Consider the following 26634-nt stretch of genomic DNA (forward strand, 5'->3'; position numbering starts at 1 on the left):
TTTCTCTGCTCATTTTCAATCTCCACCTGAATAGAACATCTTGCTCTTTGAACACAGCTGCGGACAGTTACTCCGGGCTAGGATCCCACCAGAATTGTCCCTGAATTTACTGGACTGAATGACCATTAATGGACCGAAACGTGCCATTAATTAGTTTTTTCTTCATATCTGAGGCAGGATGAATCAAGTCACTGTTCACGACTGCATGTCTTGTCTTTAGGCAGCTCAAGATACTGGCTAAGGGTCAAAAGTCTGAGAGCTTGTCCCTGTTTCCATGTAATAAGCGACACGAAAGGGAGGAAGATGAAGGAAATTGAGGGAAGAGAGGAACAAAAATGAACAGCGTGAGACAAAAAAAAAAGAGAAAGAAAGGGAAAAAAAAGAGCTAGTTGAAAAGCGTAGGAGCGTTAAGAAGATGAGAAAGTAGAAGCAACAAGGCAGGAAACGAGCGAGGAGAGCGGGAAGAGGAGAGGGAGGTCTGACCCTGGAGCGCGCCCGGCCGGCTCACTGCTCCCCATCGCGGGGGTGGGGGAAGAGAGGGACGAGCGGAGAGCGACCTCCCCGGATGCTGAATGGTCGCGCCCGGCGGCGGCGGCCAATGGGCGGCCGGGATGTTGGAGCGGCAGCGTCGGTCGCGGCGCTCGCAGGCTTGGGGTGGGTGGGGGGAGGGGGAAGGGGTGGGACGGCGGCCGCCGCCATGATGCTTGTTTGCTTTCAATGAAAACGAGGGGGGCGCAGAGGAGGAGGAGGCGGCGGCGTCGGTGGCGGCGGCGTCGGCTGCGCGAAGGGGAAGGCAGCGGTGGGTGCAGTGAGGAGGGTGAGGCCGGAGGCCGAGAGGCCGGGAGGCCGTAGTGGCGGCCCATCGAGGCGGCTGAAGAGGGCGGCTGACGCGGTGGATCTCGGAGGGAGAACAAAGAGCGGCGGCTGAGGCGGCAGAGGAGCGGCGACGGCGGCGCTGCAGCAGCGGGCGGGACTGGTATGGTGGTTTCACAGGTCAGACCCCGCTGCACTCACAGGGAGGAGGCGGCGGCAGCGGCGGAGGAAGGCGGCGCACCCCAAGAGGTGAGCGAGACCAGTCCGAGGCCCGGCTGGGCGCTGCTCCCCACACTGCTGCCCACGGGCCCCTCTCGGTCGTGTCCCCGGGACCGTAGCGCGGGGGACTCGAGCAAGAACACCTTGAGTTTTGCGTGCAGCGGGCCCGAAGACTGGAGGAGATGGTGGCTGTTGGGGGTCCCTAGACTCGCGGCTGTCGCCATCCAGTTGGTCCCCGGACCGCGCCCCCGCGCCGAGTCCGGGGCTGGGGGGTGTTGTTTGACGACGGGGGCGGGGCCGCGCAGGGGGCGCCAGGGTTGGGGGATGCCCTGGCTGTCGACCCTGGCTCTGGTCACCCGGAGGAGGGGAGTTGGTGTCCGGGACTCTTGGCTGGGATGGGTGGCAACTTTGGAGAAGTGGCGGTGTGGGATTGCGCGGAGTGGAGTGTGGAACTTCGCAGTTACCGCAAAGCGGGAAACCAACTGTTTACCCCCTCCCGCAAATGTATTTAAAATTCAGTTTAACACAAATTTTTTGGGGGGTGGGGGGATGGGAATGACATGGTTAAAGAAACCCTTAGCACCAGATGAAGAGATTTATGATATTGCTGAGGACTCAGAGATAGTTCTAATTACTTTAAGTTTTGTGTAATAACCTGAATCGTATCTCTTTTCTTTTTTTCTAAACACCAATCATTATTTTCTTTGGAAATTTTTTTTTTGACTTTTTCTCCTACAGCGTCCCCTAAGAGCCTGCTAATGAACACCTGTAACCTCTTCTTGAACTGTTACTGCAAATGACAACATTGTGAATGGTCATCTTGCTTTTCCTTTTTGGATTTGTTATTGTGTTAAGCTGACGTTTAAATAATCTCCTTTAACATGAGTTCCCATACTTACCTGTTTTCCAGGTGGATTGCCCCATTAGTGGTAGTGTGGAATCTTGCCTCTTTGTGTCTGGGGATTTTAATTTTGGAGAGGAAGAGAGTGAATATGAACAAGTGAAAAATAAAATGGCATATAATAGCACTTTGTGTTTTTCACAGTGCACTAGAATTTATCATCCCAAAACAGTTTTGTAGGCTTTAGGAGCTGTGTCCATTGATCAAAAGGTTTTGAAGACTTGTTTTATAATTGCTATCAGAGCAATTATCGCAGTCTTTAGAATGTGATGACTTGTAGAATAAAAATTGCTTAATATTTTTAGACCAGTGATCTAGTCCAGTCAGCTTGCTTTAAACAAAATATTTGAATAGCTGCTGTTGAGGAAACAGGCCTAGAAAGGTTAAAGTGACTTGCCCAAGATATTACAGTTAAGAGGGAAAGGACCAGGTTTTGTGTAAATGGGAGGGCACATGGGAGTGAGGTACTTGATGGAGATTAGTTTTTTTGGGAGGGCGGAGTGCGTTTTAATGGCTGGAAGTTATTTGAGGTAGTTGAGTCTGGTCAGTTCTCAGTAGGTGAATAAGATACTTAATGAAATGGTCAAAAAACGAGGATGTGACAAAAGACAAAGTTTCCTGTGAGACTCAGAATATTTTGCATAGTTTCAGAAGTGTCTTGATCATTGGTAACGTAGATGAGGAAGCTCTTTTGAATGCCTGTTTGATTTGTAGGTATTTTCAGGTTTCTTAAACCTTGGTGGCAAAGTAAAACTTTTCAGACTCTTGAACAGATATGAGTTGGTTACAGAATTTGGTCCTGGCTACAAATAAAGGCATTTGCTTCTGTACTTATGGTTCATAAATAATGCATTTATTTTGGTTAATGTGTAGGCATTCCACCACGTTCATATTAGCCTTTTTTATATTTAAAGCATAAACCTTTTTCATATCATAGTGCAACAGAAAGGGATAATATATGGAAGGCATCCTGGAATAAATGGTCAAGGCTGCTCACAGCTGTAGCCTTTGGGCCATGAGAGGTGAGGGCCGTCTTCAGCACACTTGTAACTTTCCCATATGGAAGGTATACTGGTTGGGAAACTGCTTTTAAAGTGTTTATTTGCATGTAAGATGGGGACTCATTTAGACTGCCTTAATCTTACCCTTCTCTGGGCTTTACCTCTCCCTCATCCATTTTTATTTTCTTGGTAAGTTATGTGCAAGGAATAGTATATGCTGGACATAATGTTAGACCCTGGGAATTAAAAAGTGAATAACACTCATTTGCTGTCTTCTTGTTGTTGTCTTAGTAGGTGTACAGAGTGCTGTGGGGAGAACAGTAGAGAACGATGAAATTTGTAGAATGTGTGGGAGCAGTTTACAGAAAAGAGCACGGAATAGGTGTTTGTCAAACTGGAGAGATGGGGTCATTTCAGACAAAAGGAACTGTGGGTGCACTGAGGTGCCAAGTGTTGGGGTAAGGCCAATATCGATGTGTTACTGAAACAGGGAGAGATGAGACACTCTCTCATCTCTCCCTGGAGAGACTGGAGATGAGCCTGCAAAGGTGTGTCCATCCTAGATTTTGAAGAACCATACTTACTAAGCTAAAAGTGAGGTTTGTATCTTTATTCTGTAGCAAAGGAGTGAGCCAAAATATTTTTCATAGGGGAACAAGGTGATTTAGAGATCATTTGGGCATCAGTGTGGAGAATTAAGTGGAGCCATACATATAAAAAAGTCACATTTGAGATACTGTGGAGTTAGTGACTCTGAATCTATTTTAAACTTGGATATAGGGTCTTTTGTGTCTGATCCATTTTATAGTGGGCTTGAGGGCTCGGTTCAATTGCTCTATAATACAGGGTAATTTAAAATCAAAATGTTTTGGAAAAAAGTTAAGAGCAATAAAAAAAATGAAACCCATATAATGGTACATGTGAAAGTTCAGGCATTCAGAACTTGTCTTCTGAGTTAGGCTTAGGCAGACTGTAGAGCTTAAGCTGGAAAAATCAACTCTCTGCTCACCAGAAATGAGAGCCACCAAGCTTAACGGTTATGGCTGTCCTAATGGTCTGTGAGGATATGGACTGTAAACATTTTGTGAAATTGGGGAGAGGGCAGAGTTTTTTCTCCTGTATATTATTGGAATTGAAATATTGAAAATTTCTTAAAACCTAAGAACTCCTCATACAGCTGTTAATTTATATAGTCAGTTCTGCTGTAAAGCAACATGTGAGTTCCTAAAAATCACCATGATATGGAAAATTGTGCAGTAAAAACTACAGGCCTTTTGGGAAAAGTGGAACTAAAGCACAACACTCAAAACTTTGTCAGTGACTTACTTTAATAAAAAGGAACCTGGTGGGCTTCCCTGGTGGCACAGTGGCTGAGAGTCCGCCTGCCGATGCAGGGAACATGGGTTCGTGCCCTGGTCCGGGAAGATCCCACATGCCGCGGAGCGGCTAGGCCCGTGAGCCGTGGCCACTGAGCCTGCGCGTCCAGAGCCTGTGCTCCGAAATGGGAGAGGCCACAACAGTGAGAGGCCCGCATACCGCAAAAAAAAAAAAAAGGAACCTGGTAAAAATGGTAGCATAGTTTTACACATGTTAAATGATTATGGTATACATAAATACTACAATAAATGTGTCACTTTACCTTGAAAAAGACCTGGTTTGCTTGTGTTAATGGGCATCAGAAAGGTTGCTGCTTGTGAGTTACTGTACAGTGGTGGAAGGAGAGTTACCTGAAATCGAATGGAATGTTACAGTAACACCAGAGGTGGGTGGGTGTGGCTCAGCTCTTGTGCACACACACAGAGTGAACTGATGTAGCTGGTAGGTGTTTTAAGGTGTGTGTATTTTGTGTATTTCTATGCAGCTCAGTTCAGCTGGGGGCAGGTTTCTACCTTCGTCTAGTTTTTTCCACAGAAAAAATCACACATAAGCAAATGGGAATTTTGTGTTAAGCTCAAATTTTCTAATATATCGGTTACGTTGGAACAGATTATTTTCAGAATAAGTGATACAGCAGAACTGATTATACTTGAACACAGCATTTTAAAATAGGGCTAAAACTCAGTTCCAAAAATACTGGAAACACCCATGTGTCAGGCACCATAATAGACTTGCTCCTCTAATAGGGCTTATGCTCTTTTATTCTAAATGGGTTTATAATGGTATGGAGAGAAAAACAGATAAACCAATAAAGTGCTCATCAAGTTATATAGTAATGAGAAATACACAAAGCATTTGGGGCATGCTAAAGAAGGAGCAACTAATTCTGCTTGGGAAGCTTGAGGGGGTCATCTCAGAGGTCTTTGGGCTGAGCTTTGAAGGTTGAATAGAGGTTTGTTAGACTGAGTAGGACCTTTTAGTGAGAAGAAAGAACATGTGCAAAGTCAAGTTACGTACAACTTGGGCTGTGAAACATAGGATGCAAAGATGAAAGGGACAGGAGGAGTGACCAGAAACAGTCTGAATAGTCTTAGGCTTTTTCTTAAAGTGTTGAGACTTTCGTCTGTATATAATAGGGATTCATTGAGAGTTTAGGTGGATAGGGGTGGGGAAATTGTGTGTGTGACATACTTTTTCAGGAGACACAGTAAAAATGTGAAGGCTGGATGAAGGAGGCGGGGCCAAGAAACTGGGGTCAGAGAGTTCATTTAAGCCCTGTGAGAGAAATATTCTAGAGTTGTTAAAGGCTTCTTGATGATTTATAAGGTCAGCATTTCATGAATAATTTTCTTTCTCAGTTTTTAGGGGAAAAAAAGACTAGTGGGTCAAAACTCATTGCTACTATATTAGAACTTCCCAAAATGATTGTATACATGAATTAGCAGCTAGAATAAATGTTGAATGCCTCAAAAGGCCAAAATTCCAACTAGATAAGGGTAGCTAGAATACTGTGATTGTAAGAGTGGGAGGAGCAAATAGATTATGGTAACTGGCAAAAGATAAGAAAGAAATGAAAAGATTTCTGTTGGTAGCCATCATTGCTGAAGGTGTAAACTAGACGGCTGTTGCTTGTCTCATACTAAGAGAACAGATTTAATATTGATGGCTCCCTCTCCTTTCCTTTTTGATCTCGGTGATGTTTCATCACACAAATCATGGTTTGACTTAATGTTAGTAGGCCCTCAGCTTTGCTGGCTAGATCATAAATCTAAATTGTCCTAATATGTTCTTTTGTTCCATACTTTATATTTGACTTAAAATATAGAAATTAAAAATTTTAAGCTAAGAAGTGTTTGTGTTTTAAATTGAAATTTGTGGATGACCTATACTTGGTGTATCTTTATAGTTCTATTTTGAGTTAATTTATTGAGTTGAATGAAATTGCTAGTATTTGACCATTTTTGACCTTCAAAATTGGTAGTTTCCTGTGGTGTTGCAGTACACTCAGGCTTCTCTCTGACTGTATTTTATATTCACTCGTGTTATTAGGCACGGGCACATGATTAGAATTGCATTTTAACAGCAGTCTAGTAAACTCTTATGGGCTGTTGGTTATTGGCTGGGCACTGCGGATGCAGATGGGTATGCCGGTCTTCTTTTAGAGCTTAGACTAACTACTACATCTGCTGTTTGACTCTGTTTTGGAGGAATATTTTATCATAATTTAAAAATTTTTTTTCGCAGAGGTCTTACTGATTGGAAATTTTAGTTAAACCAATATGGACTTAAATTTATTCTTATTCTACTTGAGAAAAGGATTTAAGGAATTGAGATTTTGGGAGGCAGGAGGAGGTGGCTACAGAAACCTTAAGTTCTTAGAAATATTACTAAGATTATTTGCCTTTTTCATTCTCTTCCTCTTATGAGTATACAGTGGAGTTTTCCAGAGAATGACAAAATGATATGTAATATCTGATCAGTTGAATTCAGAGCAGATAGGTGAATCCAGCTGTCTTCTAGCATGTCAGACCTTAAAGATTTGCAAAAATGTAAGACAGTGTCACTCTTCTCACAAAATTTTACTTTTTTTTTTTTTTTTTTTTTTTGCGGTACATGGGCCTCTCACTGTTGTGGCCTCTCCCGTTGCGGAGCACAGGCTCCGGACGCGCAGGCTCAGCAGCCATGGCTCATGGGCCCAGCTGCTCCGCGGCATGTGGGATCTTCCCGGACCGGGGCACGAACCCGTCTCCCCTGCATCGGCAGGTGGACTCTCAACCACTGCGCCACCAGGGAAGCCCTACTTTGTTCTTGAAAGTAGTTACTTTTCATAAAAATGTTAACATGTGATAGGTTTTATTATATTTAATGAGTAATACATATTTTAAAATTCCTTATTTCTAATTTCTAGTATGGTAAATGTTGATAGATATAACCCACACAATTGAAAGGTCTTTGAGGTACTTGAGTATAAGGGTCCTGAGATGATAGCATTTGAGGTCTGTTGTGTTAAGTATTAGGCAGAGTTTGGGAGTAGAGAATACAGGTAAAGAGTAGTTTGGAAAGGTGATACATCTGAGAAGGAAACTCAGGGGCTCATGGTCTTAGCAACATAATATTTGGAGAATGAACACAAGATCTTGGTTTCATCAGTGACAGAATTCTAGACTTGTGTGAGGCATTGGAGTACAGCTTTGCAGCTAGATTGTCCCAGGTTCAAATCCTAGCTCTACTACTTACTAAGTGTGTGCAACCTTGGGCAAGTTATTTAAACTCAGAGTCTCAGTTTCCTCATCTAAAATAAAATGAGGATAGTGTCTGCTTCATGGATCGCTATGAGAATTAAATCGAGATAATTACCAGTAAATTATTGCATAGTGGTTGAAAGCATAGACTTTTGGATCAGACTTGGGTTAAAATCACAGTTGTGCCAGTAGGATCTCTGTGATCTCAGGTAAATGACTTATTTTCTGGACCGTTCTTTCTTTATGTATGGAGAATAATACAATAGTATTTACTCATAGGAGTCCTGAGGGTTAAATGAGATAATGCATGTGAAGGGCCTGCCAGTTGGAGAGTGCTCAAAACATGTTAGCTGTTATGTGCCTAGTTTAGAGTATGGCAGATAGGCACTCCAACACAGTTTTGCCATTACCCCCACCTGTTTGAGGTTTGCTCTTATTTTGCCATAGCATGTCACTAAGATTATGTTTATACAGTTTTACCTTTAAGTTTGTCCCTTTGCTTCATATCCCAGCCTATCCTAGAGCGAATATTCTCAGCCTTTGGTCACTTAGGTCCTTTCTGTCTGGTTTCTCTAGATTTTGCCTTCAAGATTAGAGGCCTATGTTAGTTTTTCTTACTCCTGGTAACATGGGCACTGCTTCTGTTAGCATACTTATCTCTTACACAATGTTTGCTTTTTCTACTGTCCCAACTTATCCCCTTAATTCTTATAAGTATTCACCAAACACTATTTGCCAGGCTCTGAAAATATAAAAATATTTAAAATGTAAGTGCAAAGACCCTGTATTAGAGTAGGTGAATGAGACATGTCAAAAAAAATTAAGGTGGGATTAAAGAATATAACATTAGAAATATCTTCAAGGTTCAGGATAGCTCAAAGCTGGGAATGATAAACTCCTGTGTTTATGAGGGGTAGGGAAGAAGTCCTAAATTAGAGTGATGTTTGTAAAAAGGGTTGTAGTGTGATTACACCGTCGTAAGATTTTTGTTTGCACTCCCCAGTAGATTAAGATCCAAGATCATGTACGTATTTCCTATTTATTATTTATTCCCAGAACCTGGCAGAGTGCTTGGCACATAGAGGCAGAAGGTGCTTAGTATATATTGGTTGAATGAATGATTCTGTAAAGAAAGCTCCCTTAAGGAAGCATGGTTTGGATGTATTGAATTGTTTTTTTTGGATTTTTCTTTGAAAACCTGATTTTGAGTCATGAAGGAATGTTTAGACCAGTTTATTAGTACAACATGCTAGGTCTTACACAAGACACTGGGAGATACAAACTGGGGTGATAGATGCTGTAGTAAATGTATGGTGTGCAGAGGAAAGAGTAGTGAATTTGTGCCTTTGTTGGGAAGGGCTTACAGGGACTCTGACATCTAACCTGAGTTGCCGTGAAGCGGGTGAGTAGGAGTTTAGGGTGAAGGTTTCCTTTGGTGAAGGGATTAGCATGTGTTATTGAAAGACTATGCCTTAGAAGTAGGTTTGCTTTGATTAATTTAAGACTTTATAGGGTAACTTGTGTGTCAGTGGCTGAAGATGAGTGAGAAAATAGTTGGCCTAAATCCAGATTGTAAAGGACTTTAGCTAGGTAGGCAGAAAAGGCCATCTTAGATTTTTAAGCAGGAGAGTGACATGAGCAGGCATCTATCAGGAAGGTATAGAGAAGTTTGTTTAAAAGTTGTAGCTGAGAAATGAGGGTGTAAATTAACTTCAGTAGCTGTGAAAATGGAGAAGACAGGTTTAGAAGTCCTGAAGAGGTAAAAATCAGTGGGATTTAGTGAAAAATTGGATAAGACGTAGTGAAAATTTGGATAGGAAGAAGTAAATTGGCAACAAGGCTAGTGGCACTACCTTTTCATATATTCCATAACTTGTAGCTTTGTGAGGCTCCTGATCATCAAATAAAAGGATTTTTCTGCACATGAGTTTATTTCTTCCTTCTCCCCTCCCTTCCTTTCCTCTGCGCCTTTTCCTTTTTTTCTCCTTTGTATATGTAAAAGAAGTAAAGCACCAAGAATGGAGGAGAAAATGTAACAAGCAAGGAAAGGAAAAGAGGAATTTAGCATTTTATCTTGTCAGTTAAGATTGGCTATAACTCAGCCTCATTTCCCTTGGAAAAAAACCTGGCCAATACAATTTAAAATAAATTATTTAACTTCAGAGTGCCTTTTAACAAGAAATGTATTTTTGTACATTGCCAAAATAACATGATCTCATAATAATTCATTAATATTTCAAAATATGAACTAGGTATTAAATGTTTCTCGAACAGTCCGCAGAATGTCCTTTGTTGCAGATTTGTGGATCCTATATAGGGACCATTCATTGCATCTCATTCTATATATCCCTTAATTCTCTTTAAGTCTAGAATAGTCCTGACACCAGCTTGTTAAAGGTAGCAGACCATTTACCCTGCAGAAAGTCCTGCATTCCAGTTGCTTCTTTGGTGTCATCTGGCTAGTTCCTCTAGCTCTTAATCAACATAAACATTGTTGGTGTGTATTTCATATTCTGTCAGATCCGAAGACCCACAGTATCTGGTTCTGCCTCCATTAGTGTTGGGAAGATTGATGAAGGGGGTAACAGTTTATTCCTCTCTTGAACATTTTCTACCCTATAATTAAAAAACAATCTGGGTGGTGGTGTTACCTTAGCATTATGCCAGTGCCAATGAGTCATCTAATGGTTTTAACCCAGTTTATAAATCCTGTTTTAAAAAGGCTCATTAGGAATTATGAAATGATGTTGTTTTTGTTTTTTTTATTAATTCTTTAATTCTTCACTTATTCTTTTGTAAAATAGGACACGTTTTCACCTGGGGCTATTTGATGACTATTTACAGTACCCACTGAAAGGATAAAGACTTAAATCTTTCTCTTTAGTACCAATTTTCTTAGTTTAAAAGCTGCCTCAAATGGTGGCTGACTTGCACTTATGGTCTCTCCCCCGCCCTGCGCCCCCCTGCGTCTTCCCTCTTACCCCCCTCCCCTGTGTATTTTTTAAGCCATTTCATAAAATGTTTAATAATGAAAGCATATCTTTCTCTGCTGGTAAATAATGTCCTGTATTTCTTTAAGGTAAATAATTATTCTAAGATACTGAAAAACTGTTTCTCTGAGATCTAGATCAGGGACAGATTTTATGCTGCCAGGATCAGTAGTGATGTTTGGCACTGGACTGGAGGAATTAGAGATTGAATAGTCAGGGGCTGTATACCTGCTGACTCTGGCCTACCTATTTTTTAAAAGTCTTTTAATTCTACTTGACAGTTTTCAAGCCTCTTTTGGAAACATTTTATTCTTTTTAGGTAGTAATCTGCAGTGGCATACTGTATTTTTTAGAGAGTAAGATCTGCTTGTTGATTTCAAGCCTTGGGAAAAATCCTAAATTGTTTGTATTCTTATATCCTTTTCTCTACTTAGTTTCCAATACTATGTTCGGTTGGACTCCAAGAAAAATGGGTGGGGTTGCTCACTGGGCAGATAGGCTCCTCAGAAGGGCTTGATTGTCTAATTTGCTGCCGTTTCTTTTATTCTATCATATTCTTTTTTTCCCCCCACTTCCTAATCTGCACTGTCAGGGATTTGGAAAATAAAGAAGATCTCCTCACTGCTTTCAAGTAATGAGCTGTCTCTTAAATTTTAAGGCAACACATCATATGTCATGAAAACCAAGAAAGGGCATGGTTGGCCGCTTAGGCAGAAATCATGACTCTTTGATGGAATGACCCCAGGTCTAGGGCTTGGATTTCAGATTTCAGTTCAGTAATACTTGTATTTATTCTCTGAAGTGTGATCAAACTCCGGACATTGATTCACACTAAATAAGCTCACATGAGAGAGGTAAATCAGACTTCTGAACTTTCACTAAGAAGTCAAATGATTAATAATTAATAGTAACTCAAAATACTAAGCTCAGCTGGAGAGAGCAGCTTACCATTATTAAATTCTGTTTGGAAAAGCCAGTGAAGATCACACGGTCGTAAGTAAAATCTAGTCAGAATAGTGGCATTTGGGTGATCTTAAGGAATCTTAAGGGATGTTGTCATCAAGCTCTGGTAACCTTACACAGCATTTTGTTATTACTGGTATATTCATATGATTCAGAATGGGCACTTGCTTCACCATATTGTCCTCTAGATGGAACAGGAACAGTTCTTGACTGTATAGCTTTCTCTGTTAGGTATTTTTTGTATTAGTCTAAAAACTTCAGGCACTGTATTTCTGTTTTGGAGAAATTAACGTGTAGGAGAACAGTTTTATTAACAGTATTTGACAAAACAAAAACGTGCTGTTTCTTATACAGATGATTAGTCTCACCATTTATATTTTTACTTTCTTCAAAAAGCTTTTCAGGATTACTTATCTCCTGTGTTTTGACTACATGGTCAAAACCATTTCTATGTTTGAAAGATAGCTCTACTTCTCATCATTAGAGGAGCAGCATAGCATAATGAAAGTTGCTTTAACTTTTTTCCATTTTTTTTATTGTAGAAAATATACATAACATAAAATTTACCATCTTAACCATTTTTAAGTGTAGCATTCAATGGTATTAAATACATTCATAATGTCGTGCAGCCATCCATCTCCATAACTTTTCTTCTTGTAAAACTAAAACATCGAACCCGTTCAACAGTAAGTCCATTTGACGTAAGTGATTGCTGACTGGCTTACTTTAAATTCACATGATGGTAGGTTTTTCTCCAGCTTTATTTAGCTGTGTAGGTATCCAGAGTAGGTAGAGACTTGGTTAAAGCAGATTATGGCTCATCCAAACACATAAGGTGAAGTGAGACTGGAGCAAGGCGTTTGGGAGAATATGCAAGGAAGTGAGATTTCATTTCACCTGAATATTTCAGAATGTTTCTATAAGAATAAGAATTTAAAAAATAACCACAAGCAAAATGAACAATAGTCCCAATATCAACTTAGGTTTAGTTCTTCTTCAAATTTGTCCAATTCTCAAAAATGTTTTTTACACTTGATTTGGTCAGATCAGACCCAAACAAGGTCTATACATTTCATTTGATTGTTGTGCCTCTTAAGTCATTTAATATCAACTTCCTCTTACTCCTCCTTTTTCATATCATTCATTTGTTGAAGAAACTGGGTCTTCTGTCATATTGAACTTTCCATGGTCTGTGTCTGGCTGGCTGTATTCTTGTGGCATTATTTTAAAATTAAGAAAAAATTTTTTAATCATGGTAAAATTATAACAAAATTTACTATCTTAATAATCATTTTAAGTGTACAGTTCAGTAGTGTTAAGTATATTCACATTGTTGTGCCTCGTGTTATTTTTAACATGTTCCTCTGTCTCCCTTACTTAGTGTAAACTGGTACTAGATCTAGAGAGGCTGATTTGATTCAGGTTCAATTTTACTTTTAATTTTTTGGATGAAGGGGCAAGGGCATACATAGTGTTGGCATTGTAAGTCTAGTTGTCCTAATACTGAGATCGATCCTTGGGTTGAGGTCCTACAGCCTGATCTATCTATTTAAAATTTTTTCATTGGATTTTTTTCACCTAATACTTTTATTAGCCATTGATGGTCATCCATTTTTTCATTAGCGATTGTGAAATAGTGTTTTTTCTAATTATGTAACTCTTTTTACATTTATTAGCTAGAATTCTGTTAAGAACATTTCCTCATCTAGTTTCTGCCAGAAATGCAGGATAAATGCTTGATTCGTTCCCTTTATTTTCCAATTTTCAGGTGACTGCATTTTTTTTTTCTCCTGTTAAAGTTTTGGATTCATGCAGTTTGAAATGTAGTCTTTCTTTTGATGTTCAGATTGTCATGTTTGTGGCCAGTGGACCTCTTCAAGCTGGCTCCTGTGTCCTTCACAGCCACAGCATCTTTCTTAGTGTCCAGACTTGTTTGTATTTTTCCTATCTCAGACGTGAAATCCTCCATTTCTCCAAGGAGCTCCTAGTTCCTTTTAGTGGGAAATTGTGTTTAGAGATATAATATGGGTGTCTACTTTTAAAAAAGATGTTATTTTCAGTTATTTGATTCTTCTGGGTATTGATTGGTTTCTTTTCTTAATTCAACAGGCATGCCCAAAGAAAAATATGAGCCCCCTGACCCTCGGAGGATGTACACAATTATGTCCTCTGAGGAAGCAGCAAATGGAAAGAAATCACATTGGGTGGAGCTTGAAATAAGTGGTAAGACATGCAAGCAAAAATTTATGGCATGGAAGTTAAGATATGGTAGAAAATTGTTTTCTAATGCTAATACACAAGGAAAGCAATGTTATGTTTTACCAGTGCTAATTTATCTTAGAAGCTGGAAGTTTCAGTAGAAAGAACATGGTTTGTGTCAAAGTTCAAAACCCATTCATTGCTTATTCTCTCACTATCAGTGTCCTTTTATAAAATGGGGATAATAATATCAAGGATGGAATGAAAATAACACATGTGAAATGCCTAGTGTACAAAGGTTTGTTCTGATACTTAATTCTCTAATAAAGTAGGATAGAGCTTTTACATTATCAAATTACAGGTTTCCAATGAAGTGGGAAATGCCGGTTCTATTATAGGTTCTGGGATAGATTTGTTTCTCCTTATTTTCTTCATTTGCTTTTTCAGTCTTAGTCTCTGGGGACAGCCTTATTCAGAAACAAAATCTTAAAAGCGATTGGAACAGCTCTCAAAGTTCCCTTCTGCCTTTAATTCAGTCTTCAGAAGTGGCAAAGGGACATTATTACTTCTCAAGGCAACCAGTGCTAAAGAAAGTTTGTGTTCATGTTGGCCTCCCCATACTTTCCTTCTAGTTTGTCTTGGTTTTGCCTTCTGAAATAATACAGATCAAGTTTTCTCTTCTTTCACCTGACTGCCCTTGATTTTTCTTTTTTAATTAATGCAGCAAACATACTGAGTATATGCTATGTGTAAAACATTTTGCCAGGTGCTATACTAGGCATATGGAAAATATATAGATGAAAAAAACATATCCTCTTTCATTCTGAAGCTTATGGCATATTAGGGAGTGAGAAGAAGGGAATAAACCAGTGTAAATAACTAATAGACAAAATATAACTGCTAAGTCTAAGCAGAAGGGTGCTGTACAGAAAGCAAAAAGGAAGTAATGATGATAGTATTTCTCCCTTGTCAGCTTAAAAGTTCTGATTAATCTATTGAGTAAACCTAAACACCCTCCTCTGCAGCCATAGTAGAGGTTGGTGCCCACATGGGTCTCTCCTTTTCTCCCTCTTCGATTTTTGGAGAGCTGGTATGGTGTGATGGAGAGTGAAATTTCTCTCTTCTTTTGCCTCTCCTGTCAAATTTGATTTTCTATGTCAGGGGAGCCTTTGAAGCACAGGCAGTCACCACTCCAACTTCCCCTTTTAATTTCTGCCGCATTGGTATTTAACTATATTTTTCTTTTTTTTCAGTCTGTATTAGCAGTTTTTGAATTACAAGTCCTTTGCTTCTAGAAAGTTTAGGTAATCTAGAAAGTGCTCACTTGGGTCAGTGAGATTGTATGTCTGAGGTTAAGGGGATTCTTCGCTCTCTCCTCCCTCTACCTCATGTTGGGAACTCCTTGGCAATTTTGAGTCACTGTTCTCTGCTTACTCTAAACTTTGGGAAGAAATCTGTGTACAAGATAGGAAGGAAGAGGAGAGATTCCTCTAAAGTAACATTCTTAACAAAGTCTTATCTTTACCAAGTATCATGGAGGATAAACTATTGATTGAATAGGTCTGTGGAACAAGACCTTATAATTAAAGCCACTATCAGGAAGGTCACTTTATTGTCTTAGTCAATCCCTAATACATAAACTCCTGTGTGTAGAAATTTTCAAGGCTGAGTTCATTTCATGCTAAGACAGTTATTTCATGAATATGCTCTAGCATCAGTTCCTTAAGATCTGTGATATAAAGTTCCAGGGATTTGAGGTCATTGAATCCTGGACCTGCAGTAATCTAATATACTCTTCTGGTTCTAGGGAGATGGGTGGTTAGATCCTTGTGCCATTTGGAGGTAACCAGATAAGCCAAATGACTATTAATCATTTACTTTTTAAAGAAAACCTTGTTTATTGTAAAATGAAACAGAGATAAAATGAAACAGAGATAAACAGAGATAACAGCCGGGAATTCCGTGGCTGTCCAGTGATTAGGACTCTGAGCTGTCACTGCCGAGGGCCCGGGTTCAGTCCCTGGTTGGGGAACGAAGATTCCCCCACCCCACCCCCCAAAGAGCTGCGTGCTGCAGTCAAAAAAAAAAAAAATCCTCAAGAAAACCACACAGATATATTAGTGAATTATTATAAGGCCAGAAGCCTTATAATACACAGGTCAAGAATTAGAAGTTTTTCACTTATCCCAGAACCCCTTCCATACCACAGCCAATCATAAGCCCTTCCCTGCTCCCCAAAAGTAACTGTTACCCTGACTTTTATAGTAATCACTTGTTTCCTTATAGTTTTAACACCAAGTTATGTACACCTAAGCATTTTAGTTTGGTCCCCCCCTTTTTTATTTGATGTGTCTTAATTTACATGTTCCCCCTCCATCCTTTTCTTTACAACTTATCTGTTGAACCTGAGCAGTTTGACCTGTTGTTACCCCACAGTCTATATTTTGCTACATGCATTTCAACATATTTCTCATCCATATGGGCAGCAGGATGCAGAGGCTTGATCAGACTCAGAATTTAAGACCCTTGACAGGACTGAAGGTTGTGTTGTGTATGTGGTATTGTCCTTTTACTTCAGGAGGCAGATAAGGTAAAAAGGCCTTCTTTCCTACTGATGTTCAGTGCAGTGCCTAGAGCCATTAATTCTTTGAGGGTTGCAAAATAGCGATATTCTGTCTTTTTTTTAATTACGTGAGCTGCATCTGTAAAGAGATAATTTCCTTCATTTTTTTAAAATTTAATTTTTATTTTATATTGGAGTATAGTTGATTTACTCCCTCATTTACTAATTGATTACTCAAGGTACAATTTGTATAGGAAAGGCAGAAAAGAATGCTTATTTCTTTCCTTTTATTTACTAGTTTTCAGGATAAACTATTGTCCTTTGAGGGTGACCAATTAGATTTTTAAAGTATCATTATTAACTAGTATATTTTGGTTTCAAACATACGCCATGAGTTGTCATGATTACTCTTACTTTGTTGCTTAAAATTGTCCTGCTGTTGGCAAATGGGAGAGATTCATTAAATGACTTCTGGGTTCTTTGATGTAACCTTAGTTGTCTTTGGTAGTTTCCTTGCTATCTGGAAAGATTAAATGGCAAGATTTTCTTGCCTCATCTTGTATTTCCTGCCTCAAACATGAAGTATGTCATTTTTTCCCAAGGAAGAATTGGTTGTTTTACTTGGAAATGCTATTTCAAGACCATAATATCTATTGCTAGGAGTGCTCATTGCTACTGGGTTGGTCATTGTAGGTCTTTTCACTGGACAGTGCTAGGAAATTTGACATATATGTATGTGGTTATATACATTTATGATGAAAGATGTGATAAAAAATATATACGTACTTTTATGATAAAATATCTTTAAAGCTATAAAATATATTTGTATATTTAAAATTAAAATATCTTAAGAAAATATACTATTTTTGACTCAAATTCAGAATAACAGGAGTTTTAATTAACCTTTTTTATAATTACATCTATATCTTCTTTCATACTGAGAGTCCCAGTTCTCAGGGTCATGGGATGCTGGAGTTTGAGTATCCCATAATTACTTAATTGCTTTATCCCATATTACACAATAATCTTACAATAACAGAACTAAAAATACCGCCAGTAATATGAGTTTTTATCCACCTGCCCAATTAAATAGCTGTACTTAATCTACATTGTCATAGTATGTAGCCATTACATGCTATCAGCTTTCCCATTTAACTTGCATAAACCCTCCCATTTAGAATTAGTTTTGCAAGTAACTATATATTCAGTACCTCCTACCAGTTCATTTGTTTCCTAATCATTTTGGTTTTCTGGAAGCTTGTTCTGTAGATGTTTCCTTAGAAAGGGCTCATGGGAACAATATTCTGAGTTTCTTGCAAGTTGATAACAACTTGCAAGAAACTCATTTGAGAGTTTATATTTGAGAGTCAGTTTGGTTTAATGAAATTCCTTGGGATTAAGGAAATGTGAATTCTTTCCTTAAGTGTCTTAAATATGTTACCCCAGTTTTGCTGTAGGCTTGATGACAGTGTGATTTTTTTTTCATTATTAGTGATTTGCCCAAAGGATTTTTTCCCCTTAAAATAAGTAATTTTACTTGAATATATTTTGGTATAGGTTGTTCTGCCTTGATATTCTCAGGTATAATATACTCTTTCAGTGTGTAGTTTCAATTTTTTCTCTTTTAATTTCAGGAAAGTTTCCTTGGATTATAATTTTAGTATTTGTTCTGATCCCTTGCTTTAATTTTTCTTTCAGAGAGATTTATTCTCTGAATTTGAGTATTTCCATATTTGTCTCAGAATCACTTTTAAAAATAAAGTACAGGGCTTCCCTGGTGGCGCAGTGGTTGAGAGTCCACCTGCCGATGCAGGGGATGTGGGTTCGTGCCCTGGTCCGGGAGGATCCCGTGAGCCATGGCCGCTGGGCCTGCGCATCCGGAGCCTGTGCTCCGCGATGGGGGAGGCCACAGCGGTGAGAGGCCCGCGTACCGCAAAAAAATAAAAAAATTTTTTAAAAGTACAGTAAGTTCAGTCCCTTACTGTTGTACCATTCTTGTACAAGTACAGACAGACAGTCGTGTAACCACCATCACAATTACAATATAGAATGGTTTCATTCCCCCCAGAAAACTTCCCCCTGCTCCATTGTAGGCAGACCCTCCCCCCACTTTCAGCCCCTCGCAACTGCTGATTTTTAATTTTTTTTTTTTTTACTAGACTATTTTTTAGAGCAGTTTTCGGTTTACAGGCACCTTTGACATAAAGTACAGTGCATGACCCCTCCACTGTCAACATCCCCCACCAGAGTGGTGCATCTGATACAATCCATGAACCTACATTGACACGTCATTATCACCCAAAGTTCATAGTTTACATTAGGATTCACTCTTGGTGTTGTACATTTTGGGGTTTAGACAAATGTATAATGACACGTATCCACCATTGTCATATCATACAGAATGGTTTCACTGCCCTGAAAATCCTCTGTGCTCTGCCTGTTCTTTCCTACTTTGCTCCCCCTGAACCCCTGGCAACCACTGATCTTTTTACTGTCTCCATAGTTTTGCCTTTTCCAGAATGCCACATCCTTGGAATCAAACAGTATGTAGACTTTTTAGATTGGATTCTTTGACTTAGTAATGTGAGTTTAAGTTCCTCCATGTCTTTTCATGGCTTGATAGTTCATTTCTTTTTAGTGCTAAGTAATATTCTATTGTCTAGATGTATCGCAGTTTATCCATTCACCTACTGAAGGATATCTTGGTTACTTCCAAGTTTCAGCAATTATGAATAAAGCCGCTATAAATGTCCACATGCAGGTTTTTGTGTGGATGTAAGTTTTCAACTCCTGGGTAAATGCCAAGGAGCACGATTGCTGGATCATATGGTGAGAATATGTTTAATTTTGTAAAAAAAAAAAACCCTGCCAAACTGTCTTCCAAAATGGCTGTATCGTTTTGCATTTCCACTAGCAATGAATGAGAGTTCCTATTGCTGTACATCCTCTCCAGCATTTGACATTGTTATTCTGGATTTTGCCCATTCTAGTGGGTATGTGTAGTGGTATCTCGTTATTTTATTTCCCTGATGACATATGACTAAGAGCATCTTTTCATATGCTTATTTACTGTGTACGTATCTTCTTTGGGCAAGTGTCTGTTCAGGTCTTTTGCCCATTTTTTAATTGGGTTGTTTGTTTTCTTGTTTTAAGAGTTCTTTGTATAAATTAGATAACAGTTCCTTATCAGCTATGTCTTTGCAAGTGTTTTCTCCCAGCCTGTGACTTGTCTTCTCATTCTCGTAACAGTGTCTTTCATAGAGCAGAAGTTATTAATTTCAATAAAGTCCAGTTTACTAATTATTTCTTTCACAGATTGTGCTTTTGGTGGTGTTTGTAAAGTCATTGCAAACTCAAATCATGTAGATTTTCTCTTGTGTTATCTTCTAGGAGTTTTATGGTTTTGTGTTTTATGTTTAGTTGTATGATCTATTTTGAGTTAATTTTTATGAAGAGTGTAAGGTTAGTTTTTTGTTTTTTTTTTTTTTTTGGCTTGTGGATGTCTGGTTGTTCAGCACCATTTGTTGAAATGAGTTTTCTCCATGGCATTGCCTTTGCTCCTTTGTCAAAGATCAGTTGATTGTATTTATGTGGGTCTATTTCTGGGCTCTGTTTCATGGATCTATTTATGTGTTCTTTTGCCAATACCACAGCTTTGATTACTGTAACTTTATGGTAAGTCTTGAAGTCAGATAGCATCCAAATTTTGTTCTCTCCTTCAATTTTGTGTTGGCTATTCTGTATCTTTTTCCTTTCTATATAAACTTTAGAATTAGTTTGTCAGTATCCACAAAATAATTTGCTGGGCATTCAGTTGAGATGGCATTGAATCTATAGATAAGTTGAGAAGAGCTGACATTTTGACAAAGTTGAGTCTTCCTATTCAGGAACATGGAATATCTTTACATTTATTTAGTTCTTTGATAGCTTTCATCAGAGTTTTACAGTTTTCCTCATATAGAGCATGTGCATATTTTGTTAGATTTATAACTAAATATTTCATTTTGGGAGGTGCTAATGGTATTGTGTTTTTAATGTCAAATTCCATTTGTTTATCTCTGGTATATAAGAAAGTGATTGGTTTTTTAATCCTTTTTTATTTTTTCCTTTGTGATTTAAAAAAATTTTTCTCTTTTCTAAAAGTGTTCTCTTGTGTGGTTATGCATTATTAAGTTCTTTGTAGTTTAGTTTTCCTTTACTGAGTTTTTCTAAATCTGATTTATGTTCTTTTATTGCATTATCATTTCTTAATACCTTTCAGCTCATTTTGAAATTGTAGGTGATAGTTTTTGGAGTGTGTTTGTGTTATGTTTTTGTTGCCTATAGGGAGTTATTCTAGTCCTTACACTCTTTTTTCTTATACTATCTTTTAAAAATATATAACTACTTTTACGGGATTTGACCTTAAAACTTTTCTGTTGTTCATTTTTATTTAAATTTAGTTCTTCTGAACTTCTAGTTGTGATTCAGGATACTTTTTCTAACTTCCGAGCTCCCTCTTCTGTGTTTTGTTTGTTTGCAGAGTGTTCACAATGTGGGGAAATTGTTTTCTGAAACTTTCTGGTTCTGTTCCCTTCTCTCATTTTTATCTGGACCTTTTTTTCCCTTCATCTCTTTTTATACCTATCCTATTTAATTTTATTTCCATTTTTGGAGCTTTTTTTTCTCAGTGTGGGGCCTTGGCTGCTCAGTTTGGAGAATCTCTGGGGCCCAGACTACTTTCAGACTTACTGTGGACACTTTGCACTCATTACTGAATTGCACTAAATTCCTCCCAGTTGTGATAAAGTGGCTGGGTGGGTGGGAGTATTCTCTTCAGATCTCCAGAGCTTTCTATCTGTTTAGTCTCTCCTTTCTGGCCCTCTGCCCTGTGAACTATAGCCACCTTGGCATCTTTGGACTCTCAGCTTTATCTCCTCAACTTACATAATATCGCCAGACTCCACCTGGTTTCTGTCTCCCTGCATTACTTTCTGGAAACTGTAGCAGTAAACTGGAACAGTCTTAAGGGCTCACCTTGTTTGTTCCCCATGTATCAACGATCACTGTCCTGTGCTGCCTGGTGTCCAGTGTCTGAAACTCAATTTTTCATATATTTGTCCGGTTTTTTCGTTGTTTTAGGTGGGAGGGTAAATCCAGTCCATATTACTCTATCTTGCTGAAAATATAAGTCTATATCAATTTTTAAAAAAAATTGTGTTTGGTAACTCCAGTATCTGAATCTCCTAGGGGTTCTGTTTTGTTGTTTCTCTTTTTCTTCTGTTTTTCACTCCCTTGGTCTTGTAATTTTTATTAAATACTAGCAATTATATATGAATTGGTAGAATAATTTGATGGTCTGGATGGTATTCTCTTTCTTAGGAGTGAGTTTGCTTCTGTGTTTGTCAGGCAGTTGTGATAGGAATGGGTGGGTGACCCTAATCTAATCAGGGATTCATTCATCTCATTTAAGCCTGGTGTTCAGTGGTTGTAAGAGTTGACTTACTGCAGGGTCAACCCTATTCCATTTATAGATGCCAACTGGAATCTTGATGGTTAACAGAGTCTAATTACTTGGTGGTTCTTCAGTTCCCATTTTGTCTTCCCAAATGTGTAAGAGGACTTAAAGTTGTGCTCAACAACTCAGTCTTTCAGCCCCAGTTTTCACCTCATCTACTTGCTTCTGCTGCTTGTGATTCAACATATTCTTCCAGAAGTAACGTGGTGGGATGTGTCTCGCTCATTACTGCTTGTGATTTAACATATTCTTCCAGAAGTAATGTGGTGGGATGTGTCTTGCTCATTACTTCTGTTTGCTTCCCTTTCCTCCAGGTTCTTTGTCTCTCACATCTTTGCTGCCTCTGTAGTCCTCCATTGCTTTTGAGCTCATTTTGGGGCGGGGGGGGGGTTCTTCTATTTTTACCTAGTTTTTCTTTCCCCCAGTGGGATGATTGGTCAACAACAAATTACTCTCTTGTTATAGGAAACTGAAATCCAGATGTGCACAGATTTGAAAATTCTGCTTAAAGAATCTGCAGATACCAAACAACTCTCAGATTCCTCATTTGGTGGTGGTCTTACTGCTTTTTCATTGTATGGGCGCAACACTGGTTACCTGGTTTTGAGATACATCTGTATTCCAGAACAACTACTTGTTCCAGGCTCTTGAAGTAACAGTGTAGGGCAAGGAGAATGTACTAACCAGAGCCACATCCAGGAACCTTCCAGGAAATAGGGGCTTGGGTCTGGACTCCTTGGTCATTAAATGATCTTTGAATCAGGTGCCCTGGCTGTAGGCTGCATATTAGTCTTTTCTACTTTGTGACATTTTCCAACATTTTGAAAGCTTGAGTTTATCATGAAAGTAATCTGTATTCACTCTTACTGTTTTTCCATAGGAGAGTGATAGACCATGTCTCTCAAATTCTGGATCAAATACTTCTGATTTTTTTAAAAAATTAAATATTATATTTGGCTCTGTTTTGGTAATGTGAGAAGTGTAGCTCCAGAGTCAGGTAGCTTTAGTTATGTTATCAGCTTGTGCATCTGCCCCCCCCCCACCCCCTGGACAACCCTGGTGTCTGCTATATGGAAGTTCATAGTGGGGGTGGGTAAACAGGGGAGGAGGGAAACCCAAGTAGAGATAACAGATACTGAATGGTGGCTCTGAGGCCATCATGAACTCATTGGAATCACTTACATGTCACTCATTCATTCATTTATTCTGAAACTTCTGATGGGATATAAGATTTCAGGAATCCAGCAGGCTATAGGAGGAAATTCCCACAATAAGGTAATTATCAAACCATGATAAATACAGGGGAGAAAGCTTGAACCATTTATCATCTTTAAGATTGTCTTAAACAGGGGAAATCATGGAAAGCATCCTTAGAATAGCTGACTCCTGAGTTAATGATGTTAGTCAGAGGAAGGCAGAGTTAACCACATCTTAGGAAGAGGGGACATTTGAGAATATAAAAAAGTATACAGTGGAAGTCTCTCATCCCCCTGTTAAACCTCCTAGCATGCACAGGCATGTGGCCATTCACATACAGCTTTATTAATTTCTTTTGCATCCCTTTGGAATCCTTCTGTGCATATACAACATAGATTCTTATTCCATACCTTATTTTTAATTCAAAAGGTAGTATATTATACACATATTTCTGCACTGTGCTCTTTTTTTTAATGTAACATGTTTTAGAGCGATTTCTAAATAAGTATATAGATAGCTTTCCTATATGTTTTTAGCTCCATAATGTTCTATCACATGTTACTGTAATTTATTTCCGTGGTACAGTACTGATGGTCAGTCTGTGACAAACAGTGTTGTAGTGAATAACCTTGTAGGTTATTTTGTATTTCTGCTGATATATTTGTAGGTCAAATGGTATATGCGTTTGTAATTTTGACAGAAGTAATGTAATGACTCGTTGGGAAGAAATGTAAAACGATGATCTCTTTCTGTTTTATTATAGGGAGTCAAGTTTAAAAGTGAAGCATGCAGTTAAAACTATAAAGACTCTAACCTTTAATGTGTTTTAGAACTTCTCTTAAACTTAGAGGGATTTTAGAAAATCTTTTGTAGCAAAAGAAAAAGAAAAAAAAGGTTGAAGGTCTATATAGTTCCATTAGTTTTTCATTTTTCCTTTTATTAAATCAAATTAAAGAAGCATGTATAGTTCAGTCCATTTTGATTCCTGTTTATTTTTTATATTAACAATATGAATGTGATATAATGGTAGTTATGCTGGGTGATAGAATTTTTTTTAATGGTGCTGTATTATTTAATAAGCATGTTCATCTAAAAAATGTTATGTTTTTAAGAAAAGTGTAAGATTAACTAGTTTAGATGTTAGTGATTCAGCTTTGCAAAAAGACATCTTCTTTTCTTTTTCTTTTTTTTTTTTTGTGGTACGCGGGCCTCTCACCGCTGTGGCCCCTCCCACCGCGGAGCACAGGCTTTGGGCACGCAGGCTCAGCAGCCATGGCTCACGGGCCCAGCCGCTCCACGGCATGTGGGATCCTCCCGGACCGGAGCACGAACCCGTGTCCCCTGCATCAGCAGGCGGACTCTCAACCACTGCGCCACCAGGGAAGCCCCTAAACATCTTCTTTTCTTCAGGGCAGTTATTAAGTGGTAGAGCTACTTAGTGGTAGAGCACAGAACTGTAAAATGTAAGTCCCCTGACTTTGAATGTGTCATTCTTTTCTACATCACACTGTGGTGGTCATTTTATTTTGAACTAACATTCTCCCCTTTCTCTCACTTTTTGTCTTCTTCCTAATATTTGGCCTTAGTCTTTCCATTCTCAGGTTCTAGGCTTATTACCTTCAGGTATAATCTTTTACTTATTAGATCTGTTTAATTTGAACAAGCTGCATCTCTCTGTTGCTATGAGGACATGAATTCCTTCCCACCACAGTTCAACAGATGTGTATGTACCTTTGTAATTGTGTTTTCCTTTATCGATCGAAACTTCCATTTGTTAACTCATATGAACTTAACACTTGGTGCATTAAGTTCATTTCCTCCCATGTCAACGCTGCTATTTTTAAACTAAGCATTATTGCTATATTTAATCTGCCAGATGTTTTCCTTAGCACCCTTTGTGTAATTTAATCTAGTTTCTTTCCAAATCTTACAACAGAGTCTTCCTTTTGTGAGGTTGCAGTTTCCCTTGCTAGGAGCCTGAAATCCTAGTCTTGAACTTCATCAGGAGTTGTGACTGGAGAAAAATTCAAATTACCACCTTTTCCAATTATAGTTGATTCTCATTATTCGCTGTAGTTATGTTCTATATAACTACCTGAGTTAGCAAATACTGAACCATTACTCCCAGAGGAAATAAAGAGTTAGGTTACTATGAACCTCTGGTGGTAACATTTTTGTCAGCTGATCAATACTTAAGCTGTTTTGTGTGTTTCTATTTAAAGACACCTTGTTTAATGTATATTGTCACTCATTAAAATTAAACTCATGGCCAGCAGCCCTGTAACTTGTGCCTGAAGGATGCTTTATCTAAGGTACATCACACAGCCTTGCATTCAGCACTACACTTGAGGGCCATTTTATACATCAGAATCACTTAGAAAGCACAAAAATGCAAAAACTGTGGCACTAAATAGTGAAAAAGATACTTGTTTACATTGTGAGAGCTGCAACAAGAAGAAAGAGTGTTGCCTTGTTGGACCTCAGCTGGAAACTTGAGCAACTCCAGTTTTTACTACTCTGCGCATATTTGTGAATGACTGTGAAATCGTTGTAAGAATTGATTTGGGAATTACACATAAATTTGAAGGAGTGGGCAAATTGCAAATACAGAATCCAGGAGTAATGAAGATCAACTGTAATTCTTATTTCTTCTACGATGTCAGAGTTTTAGAGATTTAGTCAAGATTTCGGGTTTTTTTCTGAATCTGCAAATGTGGAGGTAGTGATCTCTCTGTAGGTAACCGTGATTACACCTGATCTCTTTAGTGCTTGCTAATCACCCTTCTCATTTCAGAGAGCACTAATTAGATTCTTTCTGTCTCCTGATATTTAGCAATAAAGGATTCTGGGCACTTTAGAATGAAATTACTTATCAAAACAGGGCTCTTAACCTAGACCAGGATAATCCCAGCTTTTCTCAAGTCACTAAACTGCTTAAACTTGAATGCAAATTTTTGAGTGCTCATGAATATGTTCAGTTTATGGAGAAGTAAATAGATATCAGAACCTCAGAAGTTGTCTTCCTTGTTCATTGCCCTCTACCAGAAAATTAGGAACCTTAATTTCTTGGATAACCTAGTTCTACTAGTAGAGATTTATCTTTCTCTACAGTATGTTACATTCTTTTGCTTCTATAACCTTTGATCTTTTTTTTTTTTTTTTTTTTTTTTTTGGTGGTACACGGGCCTCTCACTGTTGTGGCCTCTCCCATTGTGGAGCACAGGCTCTGGACGCGCAGGCTCAGCGGCCATGGCTTACGGGCCTAGCTGCTCTGCGGCATGTGGGATCTTCCCGGACCGGGGCACGAACCCGTGTCCCCTGAATCAGCAGGCGGACTCTCAACCACTGCGCCACCAGGGAAGCCCAACCTTTGATCTTTTAAACGAAATTTTTTTCAAAAATGGAGTACTATAATATAATGCTTTGAAATTTGCTTTTTTCCTACTTTCTTTTTTTAAAAAAAATCTTTCCGTATCAATGTATATAGCTCTACTGCATCCTCTTTAATGGCTGCAGAATTGCATTGTATGTGTGATCCAAAATTTAAGTATGCCCTATTAATGATCATTTATGTTATTTCAAATTTTTCCCTACTACTAACAGTATATATCTTGGCATACTTGAATAGCATTTTCATAAGGTAAACCTCTAATTGTGGAATTGTGGTGGGGC

General features: G+C 38.7%; 1 protein-coding gene across 5 annotated transcripts in view; it reads left to right on the forward strand.

Moving 5' to 3' along the window:
• Positions 1-678: 678 nt before the first annotated feature.
• The window catches only part of CNOT6 (CCR4-NOT transcription complex subunit 6), a 66846-nt gene continuing 40890 nt past the window's right edge, over positions 679-26634 (forward strand). For 2 of the 5 annotated variants that reach the window (XM_067732625.1, XM_067732628.1), the window contains exons 1-2: positions 681-1062; positions 13616-13729. In XM_067732625.1, the coding sequence (XP_067588726.1) occupies positions 13618-13729 (112 nt within the window). In that variant the 5' untranslated portion in view covers positions 681-1062; positions 13616-13617. Of the gene's footprint in view, positions 1063-13615; positions 13730-26634 lie in introns of all 5 variants that reach the window. The other 3 variants (XM_067732627.1, XM_067732626.1, XM_067732629.1) reach the window with 3 other exon arrangements.

Source organism: Pseudorca crassidens, chromosome 3 (assembly GCF_039906515.1).
Source record: "Pseudorca crassidens isolate mPseCra1 chromosome 3, mPseCra1.hap1, whole genome shotgun sequence".
Lineage (NCBI taxonomy): Eukaryota > Metazoa > Chordata > Mammalia > Artiodactyla > Delphinidae > Pseudorca > Pseudorca crassidens.